At 40.6% G+C, this 21,901-nt stretch overlaps 1 protein-coding gene across 1 annotated transcript in view; it reads left to right on the top strand.

Annotated features, from left to right (window-relative positions):
• Positions 1 to 21,901, top strand: part of zfand4 (zinc finger, AN1-type domain 4) — a 42,190-nt gene that overhangs the window by 8,325 nt on the left and 11,964 nt on the right. Inside the window, exons 4-8 of the mRNA XM_020929533.2 lie at positions 3,941 to 4,008; positions 5,477 to 5,663; positions 7,184 to 7,328; positions 9,272 to 10,258; positions 12,087 to 12,141. Coding sequence (XP_020785192.2) covers positions 3,941 to 4,008; positions 5,477 to 5,663; positions 7,184 to 7,328; positions 9,272 to 10,258; positions 12,087 to 12,141 — 1,442 coding nt within the window. The remainder of the gene's footprint in view (positions 1 to 3,940; positions 4,009 to 5,476; positions 5,664 to 7,183; positions 7,329 to 9,271; positions 10,259 to 12,086; positions 12,142 to 21,901) is intronic.

The following is a 21,901-nucleotide window of genomic DNA, read 5'->3' as shown; positions in this document are numbered from 1 at the left end:
CGACATTTCATCTTGAAAGGCAAGTTATAGTAATAAAGTAGTAATAAGTAACTGAATAATAAAAACAGAACAACATGCTGAATAGGCCTTAATGTGTTAACGTAACATATTAACAGTTATTCAGATAATTCTAGCATAAACAACATAATATAAGTTTACCAACCTCACAATCTCACTCCAAATCACTAAATCCATTGAATTCTTCTGCGCAACCTCTGGCGATAAACCATAAAACTATGATGTAAACAGAGCACTGCTTCCTCTTCTGTGTAGCTGTCGACAGACTCAACATCAGTTCCAGTTAGAATTATTCCGGCCTTTCTGAATCTCGACAGGATGGTTTCGGTGTCATTGAAGTTCAGGCTTTGTCGATTCATCCAGCGACTTCCAGGAAAGTTACATGGCGCACCTGCCCGGTTCCCGTGAAGCTGTGATCTCTTTCCCCACCAGTCCCTCACAAGTTTCTCGCTCACTCCAAACTTTCTTTTTGCTGCTTGATTACCATTTTCGGCTGAATATTTCACTATTTGCAGCAAGACTGCAACTTTTTTTTACAGGAGGCATGCGCAGTAGAGTGCAAAGGTACAGTGATACAGGAGTAATAGTAGTACTAGATACTGACACACAAGCCTAAAGCGCCCTCTCGCGGCTGTCAGTGTGAAAATGATGTATTTATGTATAAGTCACACCGGAATATAAGTCGCAGGAAACACCCAAACCATGAAAAAAGTGCAACTTATAGTCCAAAAAATACGGTACTTATTTTTCTATTTTATTTTGTCTTGTACATATGCATTTATATCATTATGCCTTGTTTGACATCTGTCTCTTGCTTGCTTTTTTGCTACTTATTTAGAATGTATTATTACCATTTATATTTTTTACTCTTTGTTATTAATTTCCCTTGTGGATCAATAAAGTTTGTCTTAAGGCCGCCACACACTGTCTCCAGCATGAATGTGTGATTTTGAAGCCGCTGCGCTTCTCAAAAAACCATAGTCATTGACAGACACAGAAGTGCAAGACACAAACTCAGGAAACAGCAAAAATTTATATTTCACACCTTTTGTAAAGCTGTACATTTAAACTGCAACATCTCTTCCACGTTGTCTGTAGCATTTGTGTTCAGCAGATAATGACACTCAGTCCAAAAAACAGAGCTGTTAATCCAGTTTGAAGAGTTCTTTAAAAGTAAAAAGGTGATACTAGTTCCTCACGTGTGTCCACTCAGCTGACAGATCGAGGTGAAGCTCCAGATTAGTTATACTGACTCCTCTTCCTGTGCATTGATAATCATGTATGTGAAATATTGCACCACATTTCACAAATTATAATAACACAGTTTTGACTTGCATCTAAACTAGAAGTGCAGTTCTCTGATCTTTTGAACACTTAAGAGTCTCAAAGCAAGTGGTTTTACTGTAGACAGGAAACGGCTGAAGTGGTCCACAGTCATATTCCGCTACAGTCTTTGCGATCGGAGATTTGAAATGTCATAAGATTTTCATGTTTGTGGTGTGCACATTTTGTTGCAAGTTTAAAAATAGTTTAAGACCACTGTTGGGCAAGTCACTTTGAAACTGTAATGCGGTATTTATTACCCATTACTGTCATTTCAAAGTAATTCGTTACATTACAATATTACTGCATTTAAAATGTAAGGCATTACATTACTATTGCATTACTTTAAGTTACTCTCACCAAAATAACTTTTGCGCTGTATATGGACTGAACCAGGACTAAACCAGAACTGAACTAGGACTAAAACAGGACTCACTGTAGGGACGGGCTCGAAGGTGACCGCAGGAGAAAGGAGCGGCTCTGCTCCGCACCTCACGGAGGTAAGAGCGGCTGTCGCCCGATCGCTCTTTATGGACCCTGCTGCTCGGGCTCGCGGCCCTGATTTCAGCAACTATTTGCAGGTACCCGAGCCGGTGCAAGAGTCTGTTACAGCGAGTAACTTCTACCTTCCTTCAGCGTGTTCAGAAGTCTAACTTTTTGTGTGATGGTTTGCATCTTCCTCTGCCTTTTGGGTGCGAGCGCAGGAGCTTTTGTCGGTGCAGAACGTTTCGTCGACGTTGTGGGTTTCGTCGGGGAGAAAACTTGCAACCGTACAGAACTTCAGAATCACACTGATACAGATTGAACATGTATTTAAATTTGGCAGCTGAACACATTCTGTACTGTACTGTACAGGAGACAGGAGTCCCTCAGCCAATCAGGACGCAGCGGGAGGAACGCAATACGCATTCATACAATGTAAAAAAAAAAAAAGGCATGCAAAATTGCACACAAAAAAAATAAATAAATCTGCGAAACAGCGAGACCGCGAAAAGTGAACGGTCTAAACCAGAACTGACCCAGGTCTAAACCAGGTCTAAACAGCGTGGAGTTCTTTGTCAGTCCTTTCGCCCGCGGTTACCTGAAGGTCTATGAGGGCGCATCTCCGGCGTTTCACCGCTGCTGATATCGAGGTGATTTTAGCGAATTTGTATGAAGAAAACCCACCACTTCAATCCAGATTAAAAAAACATTGTAACGCGCGTTACTCACATTTGTACCGAGTAAAATATTACAATTTTTTCCCCTGCAATGCCTTACATTACTGCATTACAGCAAAAAGTAATGCATTACTGTAATTCGTTACTTTTATAACGCGTTACTCCCAACACTGTTTAAGACTGAAAAATCCTGTAGTGTGTGGCGGCCTTAAGTCTAACTCTAATTTAAGGATGCACAAAGGAATTCTCCTTATTTGGACTTATTTGGAGTTTGGGGAGTGACTGGACAGTTTAATCTTCCTTTTCACTTGTTTACTTGACAATGTTTACTAGCACATCTCTTTAGACATAGTTGCTTTAGTGCAATATTCTGATAATTGTGAGAGCGTACTGGTACCTCTTCTCCTTTTAGTCAACTAATCAATGCCCTAGTTTTTAGCTCATGGGCCTTTTTTTAGACTGATCACCTCTATAACTGTATTATAGGAGGAGCGGGTGAGGTCTTTTTTGTGCCCAGAGCTCTATTAAATTAAAATAGAAAATTACTGAATGACAATTGACCTAAATAGTAATTTCTTTTGTGCACCTTTTGTGGCACAAGAAATTGTCCATAAACAGGAGGGATGGTACAAGATCTCATGAGACAAAATTGCCACAAGATCGTGAACAGAAAAATCTTGTGACTTTTTTTTCCATATGTTTACATTTGGATTGGACAAAAAAGGGTTACATGTGAGTTATATCTCTTACAGTTCCAAACAGCAGTACTAGAATGGAAACAGAACTATGAAATGAAATAACAAAATTGTGAGGCCAAAATTGGAAACTGAACTGTGAAAAGTATAGATTCGGAATTATGTTAAAATCTCGTTTTGTCTCATTCTTGTGGACCCAATTTTGTGTCCCGTCTCGTCTCGTGGAACTTTTGTCTCGTCTCATCCCTCATAAACAGACAATTGATACTGGTCAGATTGTGTTAAAACAAAGATCAGATTAAAGTCAAACTTGATTAACAGAGCTTCAGACAGAGCAGTACCTTCACCTGCAAAGTATCAATAAAGAGTAATCCAGTCAAATCTAAACTTTTAAAGCCACTCGGAGTAAATTTGGCTCCCATTAGCAGCTCCCGACCTCAGACAGGGCTCTTGTGAATACCCAACTCTCCATTTTCCACATGAGGGGTCTGTTCTGAGATCTCCCACTATCTGTGAACGGACCACCATGCTGCTCTGAAGTGAGAGAGCCGTGAGCCATAGAGGAAGTCCCATCACCGGCCCAAACCTCATCTACGTCCCCTCAGAGGACCACTAGGCCTGATAGACTCCTGTTTTAAAAGTGAACTTCCTATACCACACTCCCCTTATATTCTGGCCCATATATACAGCCCCAAATTGGTTTCAGTGTGTGACTTGTCTGTTTTGATTCATATTCTTGTGCAGGATCGCTGAGGGCTGCACACTGAAGCTGGTCCTGGCCATGAGGGGAGGTCCAATTAACACCAGGAAAGGTAAAAGTATACGGACTTTTACTGCACGAGAAAGAGTGTTTAAAGAAGTGGACTAAGACTTGCAGTTATAGGAGTGAATTGATTTACAGACAAAATAGAAAAATAAAAACACAAGGATCATGTAGAGCTGGTTAATACGAGCATTTTAAGACCAAAATGAAGAGCCGGAATTGGAGTTGATGGAGTCTGAATCAGGCTCATGCTCACTTCCTATTTGGAATGTGGCGGCTAGAGGCTTGGCAATATTCATTTATATATATATATATACAGTCTATGGAAAATGCTTATGTAAATGTAGATTTAGCTCTACTTTTTCAACCAAGACGTTCTTTTTTTAAAGCTTCAGGAACTTTTTTTTTTCTTCATTGATTGATTGATTGTACAGAAAAAACAGATCTACTCCTGCTTGTTTCTATGGAAATATTGCTCCTTTGGCCATAGTATTCCAAACCCCTGGGCACATTAGTAATAGTCACATTCATAGATTTGTGGGAGGGTGTGTGATTTTAGAGCAGCTTTTTCACTAAAGGAAGTGAAGCAGGAACGGCAATGCTCAGTCAATCCTGGCGACGCTCACTGCTTTTATGTCTTGGTCGATAAAATATATTTTTAGATGCAGACTGTGATTTTGTCACAAAGTGCTGCTTTTAAAAAAAACTCTGCAGGGGAAAGGATTTAGAATAAAACCAGGGACCCAGCTTTATATTATACAAAATTGAAGCTTGAAGCTAAAATTGAATCTTGTTACAATGTAACATGGCTTAAAGCTCATCAAAAATATACCTGGAGTTCTGTTTTGTTGTATTCACACTTCACACATCTGCATTATTAGTCTGGCTTTATTTTCAAAGCTGAAAATGCTCTGTTTCACCTTATGATGTCATGTGGTAATACAGGAAGTGCTCCACTGTGTTTTTAAACTCCATACACAATCAGTAGAATCATTTGGATCATCCCTGGAATTGCCAATCTCTACTGAATTTAAGATGAAAGGTAGCTGTTAACTTGAAAACTTCCGCTTCATGACCAAGTGTCCTTAGGCAAGACACTTTCCCCCGTATTGCCTAGTATGAGAGAGGTGTGTGCACGCATGATTGGTGGTGGTTAGAGAGGCCAATGCCGCAGATTGGCAGCAACAGTAGCTACCCACCACCAAGTGTGGAGTGAATTGAAGTAATGCTCTGTAAAGTGTCTTTGAGTGGCCAAAAAAAAGCACAATGTAAAACCATCCATTATAATTATTATGCTAAATTATGACATTTTGAGCTTTGGAAATGTAGCCAGAGAAATAATAAAGAATTACTCCAACATGTGTGAATGAAAGAAAACACAACTCCAGTTATGTTTTTGGACATCTCTGTCCATTTACAGTCTATGGCAAAGACAGAATATCCCCCAAGCTTTCCTATTCAGTTTTTCATGTCTTGACTTTGCAGTAAAATGACGACACACTTCTGTTATGTTCCAGTGACCATGGAGGAGCCCACGAAGGACGTATCTGAGTTGATGGAAAGCACCAAAGAGGAGGGCTGGGACAAGGCTGCGAACAGTAAACAGGTCACGTTTGTGGTCTACAGAGACGGAGACCAGCTCAACTTCTTCAGAGTGGTGGACAGAGGGGACGGGACCCTCACGCCCCTCTCCCAGTCCATGAGGTTAGATTTAGCTATTTTAGTTTTATTGAGGTGGAGTTCAGTTCAAATTTAAAGGTCCTATATTACGCAGACTTGACTTTTGTGCACGTTAAGCGATATTAAAATGTTACCTCATTAAAAACATACGCAGAGTTGTTTTGTTTGCTTCACACATGTTTGAGCAATCCTGCATTTTTAGGTTGTCTGCATCTTCAAAAATCAAAATGCTCTGTTCCACCTTGTGATGTCATGAAGCAGTAGTTTACCTTTTACCTTTAAGTTTAGTAGAGATTGACAATTCCAGGGTTGAACACATTCAAATGATTCTAGTGAAGGTGTATGGAGTTTAAAAACACAGTGGAGTAATTCCTTTATACCTGTACCACATTTCCTGTTTGACAGAATAACTAAGACTACGTTTACACTGAAACGAATCACCGTATCACTGTATCGGAAATTATCTGCATCCAGACACGTCGTTTCGGTGTCCGCAAGCCGTCCCTGTCCACACAGCTTTGAGCATATTTGTTTATGTTTTACTGAAACAAAACATAAAACCGCATGGCTAATTTGCATACACTAAGCACTCAAAAAACAGCTCCTGTTGTACGCTAATGCTGTTCAGCTTCTGTTGGACTAAAAGACATGACTCAGTGGAATATGAGTGTTCTTTCTGTGACAGGGGTGTTCTGTGCTTCTGTCGTGTTGGAGATGATTCATGTTAAACTTTTCAGAGATTATACGTCTGCAGGTCATACACACAGAGCGTATATATGAATAGACATATATTTTAGCTTCTTAGTGTTTTGGTGGTGAATTACTTCACTGCACATAGACCTGCACCACCCGCAGCGCACGCAAACACACACGGAGCAGACAGCGACCGCGCAGCGAAAAACGTCCACAGACACACTCATCACTCCAAGCGGACGAGGATTGGAACGGAGGAACGAACCGAAAAAGCGAGTCCAATGTGCCTTTCTGAGCCACAACTGAGTCACTGCAAACACACCAACAATCCAGCGGTCCCAGACAAACAAAGTCCCACTGACCCATCCAACTGTTGGGTTTCGTTTAAAGTCCGGTGTGGTTTATTTGTGGAAAAAAGTTCAAAAATAGACCATTTGTGCGTCTTATAATCCAGAGCGCCTAATAGCCCCTAAAATACGGTACTAGTGTGGACGGGGCCTAAATTTGCAGGGTTTGTGCGTTTAAACAAAACACATTTAAGTACCTTTTAAGTCTGCATTATTAAGAGTAAGATTAGGTCTAGCTGGAGTAACACAGCTTCTAACAGAGTAGTGCCTTCAGTTAGCACCAGACCCCCAGGTAATTTTGATGACATCAGCTGCAAAGTATCAACATTTCCTAATAAACACACTGAATTTCTTTCCGTCTACAGCAAACAAAAGCATCAGCCTAATCCAATTTTACCTCTTATCTTAATCTTGCTTCCCTACTTGGATTAGCTATACGTCTATAATTACACTGCAGAATGCGCGGAGGTCATTTTAAATCAATATTTGTTTTCTATTTCCCAGCGGCGGTTCTGTGTATAACGTTTACACAGAAGAGGAGGAGGAGGGGGACAGCGCTGCAGCTCAACACAGGCGTGAGAACTCCATCACCATGACCAAAATGAGACTGCTCAAAGCCAAGATGGAAGACATGAACCTGAACAAGAAGGTACGGGGCTCAGATAAAGATGGAACACACACCGGACACCAAAAGGAGCAGGTGTAGAGGTGTAATAGGAAAGTACACTTGTGGAATGAGGTTTTTTGTTCAAGTAAAAAGGAAAAATGGTCAAAATGGACAGTGTATTGGCAGCCTGTTCTCAGCGCTGATGTCGTAGTCTAGATTAAAAGTACAATGCTTTATTTTTGGAGGGATGAGAGAATTATAAGATGGTTTGTGCCTGAGAGTCTGTTGTAGTTTACATTTCAGACTATCATTTTAGGTGAATTTTCTTGATACAAATGAACTGAGAGAGCACTATAGTCAATTTTAGCAGTGTGCACAGTCATGGCAAGCCAGAGAATGTATTCTATTTGACTTTTTGCAGATTTCTACCAAATAATCAGTGGTGGATGATGTACTACTTTTGTTATTTAAGTAAAAGTATCACCTGAACAAATCTACTTTAGTAAAGGTATTAAAGTAGCTCTTTAAAAATGTACTTAAATGGTAAAAAGTAACAGTATTTTGCAAGTTTTAGAATAATTAAAGCATCAACTAGAAAAGCACTCAGAGAGCGCAGACCTCCGCCAAGGACTACCCCCATTTTTTATATAAATTGCGATAAAATCAGTCTTCTGGATCAGATCCGGATCAGCCTTTGGAATATGAAAGAGGATCCCATTGTCCATCCCTGAGTCAAATTTCATGGGGTTTGGTCAATAATTAACCGAGATATTGAGAAACAAAATTTTTGGCCCCATTTACCACAATGTTAACTAAAATTTCAAAGTGATCCAGAATCCAGGATTTCTTCCGGATCACCCCCAAAATGAAATCGGTTCTTCCTTTTCACATTTCCAACAAATCCTGAAAATTTCATCAAAATCGGTCCATAACGTTTTGAGTTATGTTGCTAACAGACAAACAAACAAACAAACGCCGGCAAAAACATAACCTCCTTGGCGGAGGTAAATATAGTGATTTTGATAAACAATTCAGCAGATTTTATATGATTCAAAAGATTTCTTAATTTTTAGCTGTTTTTGTACATTTGTGTATTTGGTTTGCTCAAAATTGGGATGTTAACTCAAATTAAACCTGCTAAAAATAAATCTCAGCCATTTTAACAGGTCACAAACCATAAAGAAAAATACTTTTTACTTTTCAATCCAGGTCTAAAATGTAGTGGAGTAAAAAGTGCAGATACATGTTCTCAAATGTTCAAATGTAATGAACTAAAAAGTATCCACTATAGAATTTATTTAAGTAAAGTCCAGATACCAAAAATTTTACTCAGCTATTGTACTTTTACCTTTGTACTTTGTTACCTTCCACCATTGCAAGTAATAATGTCAAAAACATGCCAGAAGAAGTCTAATGTGTATTCCATATAGGGCTGGCCAGAAAAACATCTATTTAAAAAACAGCATGTCAGTAACCTTACCGGGAAGAGTTGTCACAAATTTTGTGACTTTACAACTTACTGAGAACTGGTCTTGTTTGGCTCCAGCTGTGATAGGTTTTGTATCACTGACCAGTCATAGAGCAGCAATGTGGTTTGGACCAAAGCCAGCGCCGAAAAAACCAAAACAAACAGATGTTCTACAGCCAATTTCAGCAGAAATATGAACTATTTGTTTGTGAAATGTGTGCAGAGAGAAGTGTTTGTGCATGTGTGGACAGGGGATATGTCTATGCTTTTCTCTCTACTGGATTTAACAAACATTTCATTTTTGAGCCTGCTCTGCTGTTGTGATGCTTTCGCAACTCCTAAGTATTTAGTTTTGAACCTTCTGATCATTTGTCCTAATCTTTCAGTAAGAGCTGTTTCAGAGTCTTATCACTCTGGTGTTAGTCAGGTTAAGATGATAGTGCAGAACTTCTCTTTGTCCTGTATAGTTTTATATTCAAAGCTAACATCAGATTTGTCTTTCCTTTTTTTTCTCCAGCCCAAGAAATCTGCCAAGGCGAAGCCCCGCCCCCCTGCCCCCCCTCACCCCGGCGCTCCCTCTCTCTCCTCCTCCTCCATTCCCCGTCACCACCGGCTCTTCCGCTCTCTCTCCCACCTCCACCCCGGCCGTCCCTCCAGCTCCCACCTGCCTCCCATCCAGGACCAGGACCCCACCGAGCCCTACCCCTCCCACCTGCCCCTGCCCAGACGCCCCTCCCCCTCCTGCTACATGCTCCAGGACGAGCAGTGGGACACCTGCCCTCCCCTCGCCAACATCCGCCCCCCTCCCAAGGTGTCCCGTCTGGACATGGGCGGGCGACTCATGCGGGACTGCGTTTACCCCCAGCTCCCGCCTCTATGCACTAGGGCGGCGCCGGAAGCCATTCTGGACCCTGGCGAGAACCTTGGCGACGCGCTCGGGTTGAGTTTGCTCGAGGAAACCGCCGGACTCATGGCGCAAACGCAGCCCCAGTTCGCCGAATTGAGCGATCCGTTGACGTTGGACGTTTCGAGTCCTCAAGATGGTCTCCGAATGTCCCCGTCTTTTCATATTGGTCCGTCTTCTTCGCCCATTCCTACATCGTCATCTCCGAATGGTACTTCCAGAACTTTTGAGACACAAACTTTAGTCAAACCGGTCTCGCCACTCCCACCGCATTTAAGAGGGGTGAAGGTGGAATCGCCAGGGAAACGGCCAGAGTTGATATCCAAAATGGAGGCCAGGGGGATCACCAGAATGGCCAACCAAGCCTGCAAGGAGCCAGTGGGGTCCCTAAGCCAGTCTGAACTCATGGCGACGCTCTCTGCACGAGCGTTACAAGGCAGTAGTAGTAACAGAAGTAATAGCAGTATTGGTGGTAGCAGCAGTAGGGATAAGCTGAGTCTTGGAGCAGGTTCCAGGTTGCCGATGCTCAGTACCAGACTTCACCAGGAGGGGGCAGTCAGACAAGCATTGCCTCTACACAGGAGCATCACAGCACATATGGTAAGCTCATGCAGACTGAATTTGACCATTTTGAAATCGTTTGTATGTAACTCTTGTGATGTAATGTATTTAAGGTTGTATGAAGGATTTTTTATTTTTTTTTTTACTTTCAAACTCTGATTGGTCAAAGTGATCATGTGATACACAAGCCCACGCTCCGTACGTGCGCTTGTGTGCATTCGCGTGTGCCCGCCGGATAAAAGACACTACTGCACATGCTCAGTTGGCCCACAGCCACCGGAAGAACCTCACCAGGCTAAAGGCTAATCTGGAATCATGCGCCATTGAGCTCGGCCCATCGATTTAAATGGGCGGCCATTTTGAAACCCTGGGCCTTGGTTTCAAATTGTCAGTTTAAGTCAAAAATGGTATTATAGAGATCCTTCAGCCTTGTCATTTTAATGACCAAAAGAAGAAAAAAAAAAAGAAAATCCATCAACTGTGGACGTGGTGAAGCCAGATAAACATGAACCAATAGATAACGAGATTAACGATGTAAAACAATTTCATCTTGATTTGATTTTCGATAATTGGATGCAGCACAGAGTCACACCAAACACACAGACACAGGGAGATGTCAACATTCTATTGGAGAATTATAAAATGCATAAATGAAGACAAAGTGCACCTTGTACGCAAGGGATGCACAATTGGCTCTATTCACGCTTACTGGAAGCATGTGGATGGCAACTTCCGGTGTAGTTCCCGACACAGGGCATGTGATAAAACCATGGATTCAGCAGCAGCGTCTTCACAACCTGCCAAAGCTTTTCACGGGGGACGGGGCGATGTCACTCACAGGCACCTGGTTCTCTTCTGTTGATCTGCAGAACATAACAGAACACTACAATGTTTTTTTTTTAAATTAAGTTTGACAAATTATAATACACAAATGAATAGGCAATTTATAAAAGAAAAAAGAAAGAATATAATGACATCTAGATAAAGAAAACCTGACCATTTTCTCAGTTTTCTCAGATTTTGTTTGTTTACTCTCAGCAACAACTTCTGCTTGATTTAGTCCATTTTAAGTGTTTATTTTGACACTGTTCATCTAGTAAATTAAAGCACGTACTTTTGTTTTTGTATTTTTGTGTTTTGTTTTAATTTAACTGAAATGTTGCATCAAAAAGTATATTAAAATATCACAGTAATATCATTATCGTTGTATCAGGTAGGCCTTTTGTACAGCGCTAACATCAGCAGGCAGTGTTGTCACGATAAAAACATTTGAAACTCTATTACGATACTAAAGAATATTCTCGATTCAAATTTTGTTGTCACGATAAAAACATTTGAAACTCTATTACGATACTAAAGAATATTCTCGATTCAAATTTTCGACACCCAAATGAGCATTTTTGGACAATATTGTAATTTTCAACACAAAATAATAGTATGTTTGTTATACCTTGTGGTCTTGCACTATTTCTGAGAAAACTCAAGATGAAACTGTTCAAGGTCCAATTTTATCCAGTTACCTGATTTTTTTAAATACATTTTTTTAGTATACATTTTTCAGTATCGACACCTGCCCAATCCAAGCTGCCCCAACACTTGAGTTATAGCTTGGGGTTTTTAGCGTGGACTTTTTAACATGGACTTTTAGCTTTAGCATTGAGCTTTAGCATTGAGCTTTAGTATTTGTTTTTTGATACTTTTGACAGCCCTATCAGCAGGTGTAGCTTCTTTTAGCCAGTTCGTTCTCTATTTTCACACCCACTTTAACCTTTGAGTCATAGAAATGTATTTATACTTATTGTTGTGCTCCTCTGCAGTTGTATTGATTTGTTCTGATAGAATTCATAAGATGTTGTTTTGTTTTTAGGCCTCCAGCAGCCCGAGCTCCACCGCAGGAGTCCTGACCTCACTGGGGAGAATAGGTAAGAGTGCAGCGCTCTATCAGACACTCTGCTTGTAATAATAATAATAATACTAATAATAAGACATAACACTTGTGTAGTGCTTTTCTTGACACTCAAAGACAGTTCAAAACAAACAAAACACATTTGGTAGGACTGAAATATTGACTGATGCAGTCAAAAAAAAACTATACACCGCAATAACACCAAGGTTCTCCATCTAACAGGAATTTCAGTTTTTTTATGATAATGTCTTTTTTAAAAATTGACTCTTGTGAGCTTTAAGCTATGTTAGAATATTGTTACCTCATTAAAAACACACCTGACATTGTGTTTTGTTTCGTTAACACGTTCGAGTTATCCTTTATTATTAGTCAGTCTACATCTCTAATGCTCAAAATCCTCTGTTCCACCTTAGTTTTCAAGTTAACAGCTACCTTTTACATTTAGTTCAGCACAAATGGGCTGAAATCATTCAGATGATTCTAGTGAAGGTGTGTGAAGTTTAAAAACACAGTGGAGCACTTCCTGTATTACCACGCAGGGGTGTGGACTTGCAAGTCGTGACTTGGACTCAAGTCAGACTTGAGTCACTAGTTTTAGGACTTGAGACTTGACTTGATAAAATGGACTAAGACATGGGACTCCACTTGGACTTGAGGCCTGTGACTTGAGAAGACTTGAGAAGCACATTTAAATCTGAATTATTTCTATTCTGATCATAATGATTCACTCTAAGATCTTGTCAAGACATTTAAAAAGGAAAAATTACCATTTCTACAACTCTTACATACTCTATAAATACTCGTATATAAATATACTTCGATTTTTTTAAAGTACAATTTATCTTAAAATTCATATAAATTGCAAAAATCTAAGATATATTTGTTTCTTTAATTTAAAGACTTGAAATGACTTGAAGCTCAAAACAGACAACTTGAACTTGACTTGGACTTATGGACCAGTGACTCGAGACTCGACTTGGACTTGCCTGTATTTGATTTGGGATTTGACTCGGACTTGAGGTCAAAGACTTGAGACTTACTTGAGACTTGCAAAACAACGACTTGGTCCCACCTCTGTTACCATGTGACATCATAAGGTGGAACAGGGTGTTTTCCGTTTAACAGAACAACTTAAATATGCAGGGTTTGTGTGTTAAACAAATGTGAATGGTGTTTTTGATGAGGAAACAACGTTATAACAGATGAGAAAATACTGTAATATGGGCATTTAAAAGCCAGAATAAAAGTGTGTTTTAAGATCAGATTTGATTTTATTGTACAAAACGCAACAGAACAAAACTGCAGCAGTCAAAATGAATAAATATAAACACTTTCTCACATCCATATCAGTAAGACTTAAGCTTTTTTCCTCTCTTTTGAATGAGGGAAAGTGGTCTCTAAAAATGAAGCTGGACCCCATGCGTAGCCGTGTAGTGAGCGTTTGTATGTTACAGTGTTTGTGTGTCAGTTGAAAGCCATGGCGTGCAGAGGAGCCATGTCTAATTCCCAGTGGGCGTCTTATATGAGCAGGAACACAACAGCTCTGCAGCATCTGAAATATTCACACTGAGCCTGACTACAGAGGCTTCTGTTCTGGCTGCTCCGATGTTTTAAAGGGGCTGAATCTGAAACTGTTTTGAAACACTAAGGGTCATTTAAGTGTTAACGTGCTAAACAGAAGGGATGTAACAATATGTATAAGTTATTAGATCATTCTAAAGCTATTCAGGAAAGGTTCATTTGTGTCCTGTGAATGTGACTTTTTTTGTAGTATCGATACCTGTTTAAAGGTGCACTGCACAACTTTTCTGGTGGAGGGTCTGCCACCTGCTTGTCTCCATGGAGATGCTATAGTGATGTGTGGAATGTTCCATGGTATGACATTACATCATCCATCAAGCATTTATTCATTATGGGTGTTTCTGTTGCTCAAAAATACAATAATTCCTTTTGTGAATAGGGGCGACTCTCCACAGATCTGAACTGTAATGTAGCATAGTGCTGTAACCTGCTTATTTCCTTCATGATAGACAGATTTAATCTATACTGTGGAACATTCTAAAGCAGTGCTTCTCAAATAGTGGGGCCGCCCCCCTGGGGGGGCGCGAGGCTCCGTCAAGGGGGGCGCGTTTGACCTCGGGGAGCATGCTTTTTTATTTTTTTATTTTGATTTTTTTTTTTACTGTCTTAAGGGCCGTTCACACCAAAGCGTCAAAAAACGCCTTGACGCCTCTATTTGGAGCCTTTGCATTTGAGTTTAGACGCCCCCGACGCGCATCTTTGACGCCGTGGACGAACGGGACAAAAATACTTGACGCGCGTCCGTTGCCCTGGAAACAAGAGCCCGGTCCCGCTCTTTTCCCGAAACAATGTCAGACCAGACTGAGAGAGTGTTTTTATGACATAAAACATCAAAGGAGGAGATCGGGTCGACGACTGGGGCGTATATATATTTATACTCCGCTAATGACACTGGATCAGTCCCGGTCTAGTCCTGGTCTAATACCGGTCTGGTCCTGGTCTAATCACGGTCTAGTCCCGGTCTAGTCCTGGTCTAATCACGGTCTAGTCCCGGTCTAGTCCTTGTTTAGTCTCGGTCTAGTCCTTGTTTAGTCTCGGTCTAGTCCTGGTTTGGTCCTGGTCCGGTTCTGGTGTAGTCCTCGCGATCGGCTCGGTGATTGTGGCGTATATATTTATGCTCCGCTCATGTTTGTGGTTCTCGTTCTGGTTCTCGGGTCTTTCTTCCTGATAATAACGTCGCTGCGTCTCTGGATACTCGTCCCTGATTGATTGACGCGGCGCGTCTGACGCGAAAAGTTCAGCATTTTCAACTTCTTGACGCTGACGCCTTGGACGCGCGTCTTGGCCGCTGACGCCAAAACGCTGAAGACGCGCTGCGCTGACGCCAGATTCGCGCCGCGCTGACGCCGAAAACGCGCCGCAAAAACGCAGGACGCTCTAGTCGCGCGTCCACATAGACTTTACGTAGAAAGTGGACGCTTTGACGCTTTGGTCTGAACGGGCCTTTAGAATAAAGTGCAATTGCACTTCCACTACATTAGGGGTCAGTGGCGCTCTCATTGGCAGAGTGTGCGCAGGGAGCATTCGCTCGGTGGTGTAGGAGTTTTGTTTGCACTGAGCATGCGCGCTTTGCACACAGCACAGAGTTTGAGTATGAAGTGTAGACACGAAGTGTAGCAGACCCTCAAGTGACACCATGAAAAAATATTTAACAGGGATGAGAAGACAGGCGGAGAGAGACGGAGATAAAGAGACAAACGAAAATCTCCCGAAAGCTAAGACGAGGAAATATGACGAAGCGTATGTAGCGCTTGGCTTCACTGTGACTACGGTGGGAGACGAGGAAAGACCGGTGTGCTTACTGCGTCTAAAAATGTTGGCAGCCGACAGCATGAAGCCCAATAAATTAAGGCGTCACTTAAATACATTACACCCCAATCACTCTGATAAGCCGCTTGAGTTTTTTCAGCGAAAACGTGCCGAATATTGCCGACAATCATCCCGCTTTGTGACTGCTACTTCAGTAAACCAGCGAGCGTTGTTGGCGTCATATAAGGTGGCAGTGTTACGCAGAGTTGTACTTATAACAATTTTATAGACAAATGATACTATCTATAGTCACGCGGGGGGCGCGAGATGTTTTATTCGTCCTAGGGGGGGCATGACAGAAAATAATTGAGAAGCACTGTTCTAAAGAAAGCAATAACATTTCCATGGAGACAAGCAGGTGGTGGACCCTCGAAATGTTACACAGTATCAAGTTTTGATACTAGTTTTAGTATAGGTTTTATTTGGGGCTGGGCACATTAATGCGTTAATTTTGCGTTAAAGAATTAATTCATTATCACTGACAATTATTTTTCTCCCCTTAATGCAGTTTTTATTATCATCATTTTAAAATTCTTCCAGACGCCACAGTTGACACAGCCGATGTCATTTGTAACCACTGCAACACTGAATTGTCTTATCGCTGAAGTTTCACGAGTCTGAAATATGACCTAAATGCAACACACTCTGTTGATGCTGGCAAATCATTCAGTGAAACAAGTGGAGCGAGGCTTCGGCCGACCATGTGAGATGCAACATGTCAGTGCTGTTGCTCCATTTTTATATCAAACATTAATGCCCTGACAATGACGATACATTTCAGTTTTGTATTTGGTTTGATTTTTTCAGTTGAGATTTACACTGAATACTTTTTTATTTTACTGCTGCTGATCACATGCACTTTACTTTTGAATTCAGTTCATTAAGTCAAATTCTAGGAATTGATAAACTGCATTGAAATTGGTTCTTGTTTTTTTTTTGTTTTTTTTTCTGGAGTAAGATTCTCCAAAGGAAGAAGTATAAACATGGACTTTATCGACTAGAGCCCTGCTGCTGTTTAAACAAATGCTGTTTGAACAACAGATGTGTGGCATTTTCATTTACATTTTCAATAAAAGTTGCTATATGCTACTTTTTAATTCATGGGTTTGCGTATAACATGAGATTAATCATGATTAATCACAGGAACTCATGCCATTAATGCAATTAAGATGTTTTATTTTTGCCCTGGTTTTATTTTTTGATATTTTTGACAATCCTAGCCTGTACGCAGTGTTTTTGTTCATGTATTTGAGCAGAATTTGTGTGGCCCCAGTGCAGATATATTGTATAATCAGCTCTTGAGATCAAAATATGTCGGCTGCGTCTAATTAGATATCAGTCACCTTTTTTCTCCATGTAGATTTTGATGTTGCCTGCAGTGTTCCACAGTATGGCATTAACCTTATTTTAGTATATATATTTTTTATTGCAATATACCTATACCTATATACAAACAAACAATGAGTGAGTTTCTGCACAGATCTTACCTGCAGCTTGGCACATGCTTGTCTCTACAGAGATAGATGCTTTCAGCACCACGCTGTGAAACATTAAAGGCAAAACACTAACATCTCCATGGAGACGAGCAGGTCGTGTGCCTTCTGCCGGAAAAGTTACGCAGATCACCTTTTAGAGTAATTGGATCACTGTAGAAGACATGATACTGTGGCCTCTGCTCCTACATGAGTGTGAGGAGGATCTGAGTGTTTTTTGAGTATTTTTCTGAGGAGGTCTCAGAGGAGAACAGAGGTCAGAGCAGTCTGGAGAGAAGAGAGGAGCTGAACATTATTACTATAGAATCTCTTGAGTGTGAGCTGGAGCTAGAAAAAAATTGAATTGGTATTTTTCTGACAAGAATTGCAGTGGCGAATATGTAGTTTTTAAAGGGCCCATATTATACTTTTTTTTCTGATCTATATTATAATGTTGTTTCCTTATCACAAACAGACCTGGAGTTGTGTTTTGTTTCGGTCACACATATTTAAACACAAGCCCTGCATATTAAGGCTGAGTTATTCTCTCTAATAGAAAACACTCAGTTCCACCTTGATGAGATGTCATTTGGTAATACAGGAAGTGCTCCACCATACACCTTCACTGGCACATTTGGATAATTTCAGCCCTGGAATTTCCAAACTCAACTGCTTCTTTTACCTTTAGTTCAGTAATCTCAAAAGAATTACACCCTCATGACTAGGGCTGGGTATCAAGAAGTTGCAGATACGATTCATACCTTGATACACAGGCTACGATATGGCACATATCTCAATACAGTGCACTTTCGAATATATTTCAAAGCGATTCAATATGGTTCAATGAAAATCAATGCTAAATCATGGCTGTGATACTAAAGGTCTTTGTTAAACCACTCCTTGTGCAAAATTAAGTTGAAAAATAGCCTTTTTAAATCATCGAAACAGTGAATATGTCAAATGTGTTGCATAAATAAGTTGCCTTTCCCAAAACAAGCAACAAAACTGTAGCGCAGTAACAAAATAATTTAGTAAAATTTACCAAAAAATCTTCTTGGTGATATAACATCCATACTCATGACATCACAAGGAGGAACAGAGCATTTTTTGCTTTGGAGATGCAGACAGACTGATAATAAAGGATTACTCAAAACACAACTCCAGGTATGTTTTTGATGAGGTAACAACATTCTAACATGGCCTAAAGCTTGCAGGAGTCAGTTTTGCATAATATAGGACCTTTAAAAAGTAGAGTACTCTTCAGAGTGCACATTGTAAACAATTCAAGGAGCGTAGACTGAAATATTAACTGTGAAATTAGACAACCTGTACTAGTGTTGTCATGATACTGAAATTTCAAGCTTAATTTTGATATTAAGGAATAGAGTTGATACTCCATTCTGATATCACAATGAACACTCTTGAGACTTTAAATCCTAGAACTTTCTTTTGTATTCCCATGTGGCCTTATATCAGTGGTCCATGAGTGTAAACTAGTCTATGGTCTCTTGTACTTGTTCTGATACAGCTCAAGATTAGGGGTGGCACAGTTCTCAAAATTCACGGTTCGGTTCATATTGCGATTTAAGGTCGCGGTTTTCGGTTCTGTACAGTTCTTGTCATTTTTTCTTTTTAATCTTTAATCTCCAGAAATATAATTCATCATATGCTAAGTTAGCTTAATTATCCACAATTTACAATACAGCATTAAAAGAAGTTATAAAACTATAGTTAGTAATGTAATCATGCACAAACTGAATTTGACTTGACTTTAAGCACATTATTATTGGACATAGGCAGCTGTTTTTCAGTGAAAAAATGTTACCACCTTCCTAACTCTCCTCAGGAGTCGGGATACTTTAGTAAGATTGCGCTCTTGGCTGCAAGGTTAAGGGCCTGGCTCCACTCCATGTATATTTTGCCCTATGCGAGTGTAAAAACTGCAACTTTCGGACGCGTAACTTTTAGAATGTATGGAAAGTGACTGAGGGCGGCTCCACTGCGCGCGCTAGAGGCGCGTATGGAGCAGCATGTCCTGCGCGTGTAGATTTCAGACAATAGTACCCATCCAATTTTTTCTTCTGTCCTACTTGCCATTTCTACATGTGACGTGCACTGCAGCACCCTCCCTCCACACCTCTTCTTTTGCACCAAAGCGAAACAGGTCACATACGTGCATGAGGCTACAATGCGTAAGCCGGGAACCATGGAGACCGTGCAGTGCACACACATCCTGAACCGTGACAAGCGAACCGAACGGTTCGGTTTTTTCATGAACCGTGCCACCCCTACTCAAGATCATTCATGTGTATTAGCATGCTAGTTGTTGTTCACTTTGCTGTCATGACAAAATTCCATTCTGGTCTGTAAAAGTTGTGAAAAGTGCTTTTGAACTCATCATAATCAATATTTAGGATGCTCAAAATCATATACAGCGCCTTTAGTACAAGAATGCCATCTATTTCAGAAAATGAGATCATAAAATCAAGTACAACAACGTTTTTCATTCTGTTTAACTAATTGCAGCCTTTTCAGTTTGATAATTGCTCCCCAACTCCCCAATTCCAACTCAAGTTTTGACTCCAGTGTCTGCTGTAGTCTACACACAAGGTCCCCCATTTCTACCTTTTCTGATGTCAAAGCTTTTATAATTACATTGAGTGGCTCATTATCACTGCAGTTTAAATCATTTTGTTTTGAATCCACTGACTGAAGTGTTGTTCTTTCACTGAAAATGAACTCTCACTGTGTTGATTTTGGCTTAAAAAAAACAACAAGTGTAATCATTTTTCATTCATTTTGGCGCTTAAAATTCTTAATTTTCATTTCCCTTTGATCAAAAAAGTTAAATTAGCATTGACGTGGCTCGAATGGAAGTCGCACACTTCATTTCAAATCTGCGGTAAAGTTTGGTATAAAATGTACTGCAAATGAAAATTAGTATTCCCATGTTTTTATTAATTTTTTTGTTTAAATTGTTTTTTCATGGTCACCTTTTTTTCTCCATGTAGATTTTGGTGTGTTATCTGCAGTGTTCCATAGCGTGGCATTAAACTTCTATTAAGCATCTATTTTAGTACAGTTTTTTTTAATTGCTCAAATATATCTTGAAAAACATACACTGAGTGGGTTTGCACACAGATCTTACCTGCAACTTGGCACCTGCTTGTCTCCATGGAGCTGGATACTTTCAAAGCCATATCGTGAAACATTCTAGTATAAGCTGTAACATCTTCAGGGAGACAAGCAGGACAGATGCCTTCTGCCAGAAAAGTTATGCAGTTCACCTTTTAAAGTAACTGGAGAACCGTGTTGCCTTAGAACTTTGGCCCACCTAATATTTACAATTGTCTATAGATCTAATCTAGTTCCTGACAAGTCAAAACTACCCAGGCTGGTGCCCCGTAGTGCCTCCACTCAATTTCATTCCTCTCCAGAGACTAGGTCAGGAATTGGAATACAATAGACTGTTTGCAAAAAACGTGGAAGTGTGAGTTCAGGCACCAGCCAATAAGCGAAGAGCTATATATTATGTGTTGGCAAGAATTCCCAAGATTGAGGTTTTAAAGCCGGAACAAAGAGAATGTTTGGTGAATTTTACCAAGGAGAAAAATGTTATTGCCCTTCTTCCTACGGGATCTGGGGAAAGTTTAATATACCAGTTAACCCCGTTGGCGGCGCATTACATACGTCACAACCAAATAGCAGCAGTTGGATACATAAAAAAGTACCCGCCTACCGTTGAGCAAACGAATCCTAACGCTGTGAGGTCAGACGGTTTCTATGAAGTGAAACCGGCTGATGAATCAGGTCAAGTCAAAACCACAAGCTTTGACAAAACTTTACAAAGAGATGTGTGTCTGGAGCTGTAGCCTGTCTCCATGATTTCAGATAGACGTGATTGACAAGCGGATTAACCAAGCAGAGACGCATTCTCCGTTCGTGTAAAAACAAACATGGCAGCGTACAAGTTAAAAAGGAAAAAACTATAAAGCAGATGGACAGACATATTTAGTTCCGAATGATGCGAGAACGTTCTAGATGTTCTTGAGAGACAGGAGTTAAAAAATTAGTTGTGGCTGAACCGTCCCAATGACTTTATAAAGAAGTGTGGTGTCATCATAGTGTTTGGCTCCAGTCAAATGAGGCTCATCGAGGCTAACAGTTATAGGAGCAAATTTGGAGCCGAGTTAGGAATTAGGAATATGAATTTATTTACGGACAAAATAGCAAAATGAAAACACCAGGATCATGTAGAGCAAGTTAATATGAACATTTTAAGACCAAAATCACTCCGATATTCACCTCCCTTCCTATTTGGAACGTAAGTGCTAGAAGGTTAGCTTTGTCCCTTTTATATATATGTCTGTGATCCCAAGTTAAGACAGTTGTGCATTTGAAGAGAATGTAGGAGGGAGTGTACCATATTTTCCGCACCATAGGGCACGCTCTTAAGCCTCCAACCCCATCAAAATACGACTGCGCACCCCACAATCCAGAGCGCCCTATACATGAATCCACTCGGGTATTCCAACACGACTTCAGTAGACTACAAAGCCACACCACCCACAGCGCACGCAAACACGCATGGAGCAGACAGCGACTGCGCAGCGAAAAACACCCGCAGCCACACACATCACACCACGAGGATGAGGAATGGAACGGAGGAACGAACCAAAAAAGCGAGCGCAATGTGCCACTTGTAGCCACAACTGAACAACTGAGTCACTGCGAACAAGCCGACAATCCAGCGGTCCCAGACAGCACCCTCCCTACACGCCACAACTGAACAAAGCCGAGAGTCACGTTAACGCGCCAAACAAAGTCCAACTGACCCACCTAACTGTTTCATTTAAAGTCCGGTGCGGTTTATTTGTGAAAAAAGTTTGAAAATAGACCATTCTATGACAGTGC

The sequence above is a fragment of the Boleophthalmus pectinirostris genome, unplaced genomic scaffold (assembly GCF_026225935.1).
Source record: "Boleophthalmus pectinirostris isolate CB_2022bp ecotype Guang Dong unplaced genomic scaffold, ASM2622593v1 HiC_scaffold_5, whole genome shotgun sequence".
Lineage (NCBI taxonomy): Eukaryota > Metazoa > Chordata > Actinopteri > Gobiiformes > Gobiidae > Boleophthalmus > Boleophthalmus pectinirostris.
Note: the sequence above shows the minus strand (reverse complement) of the source record. Positions and strands in the feature narration are given on the sequence as shown.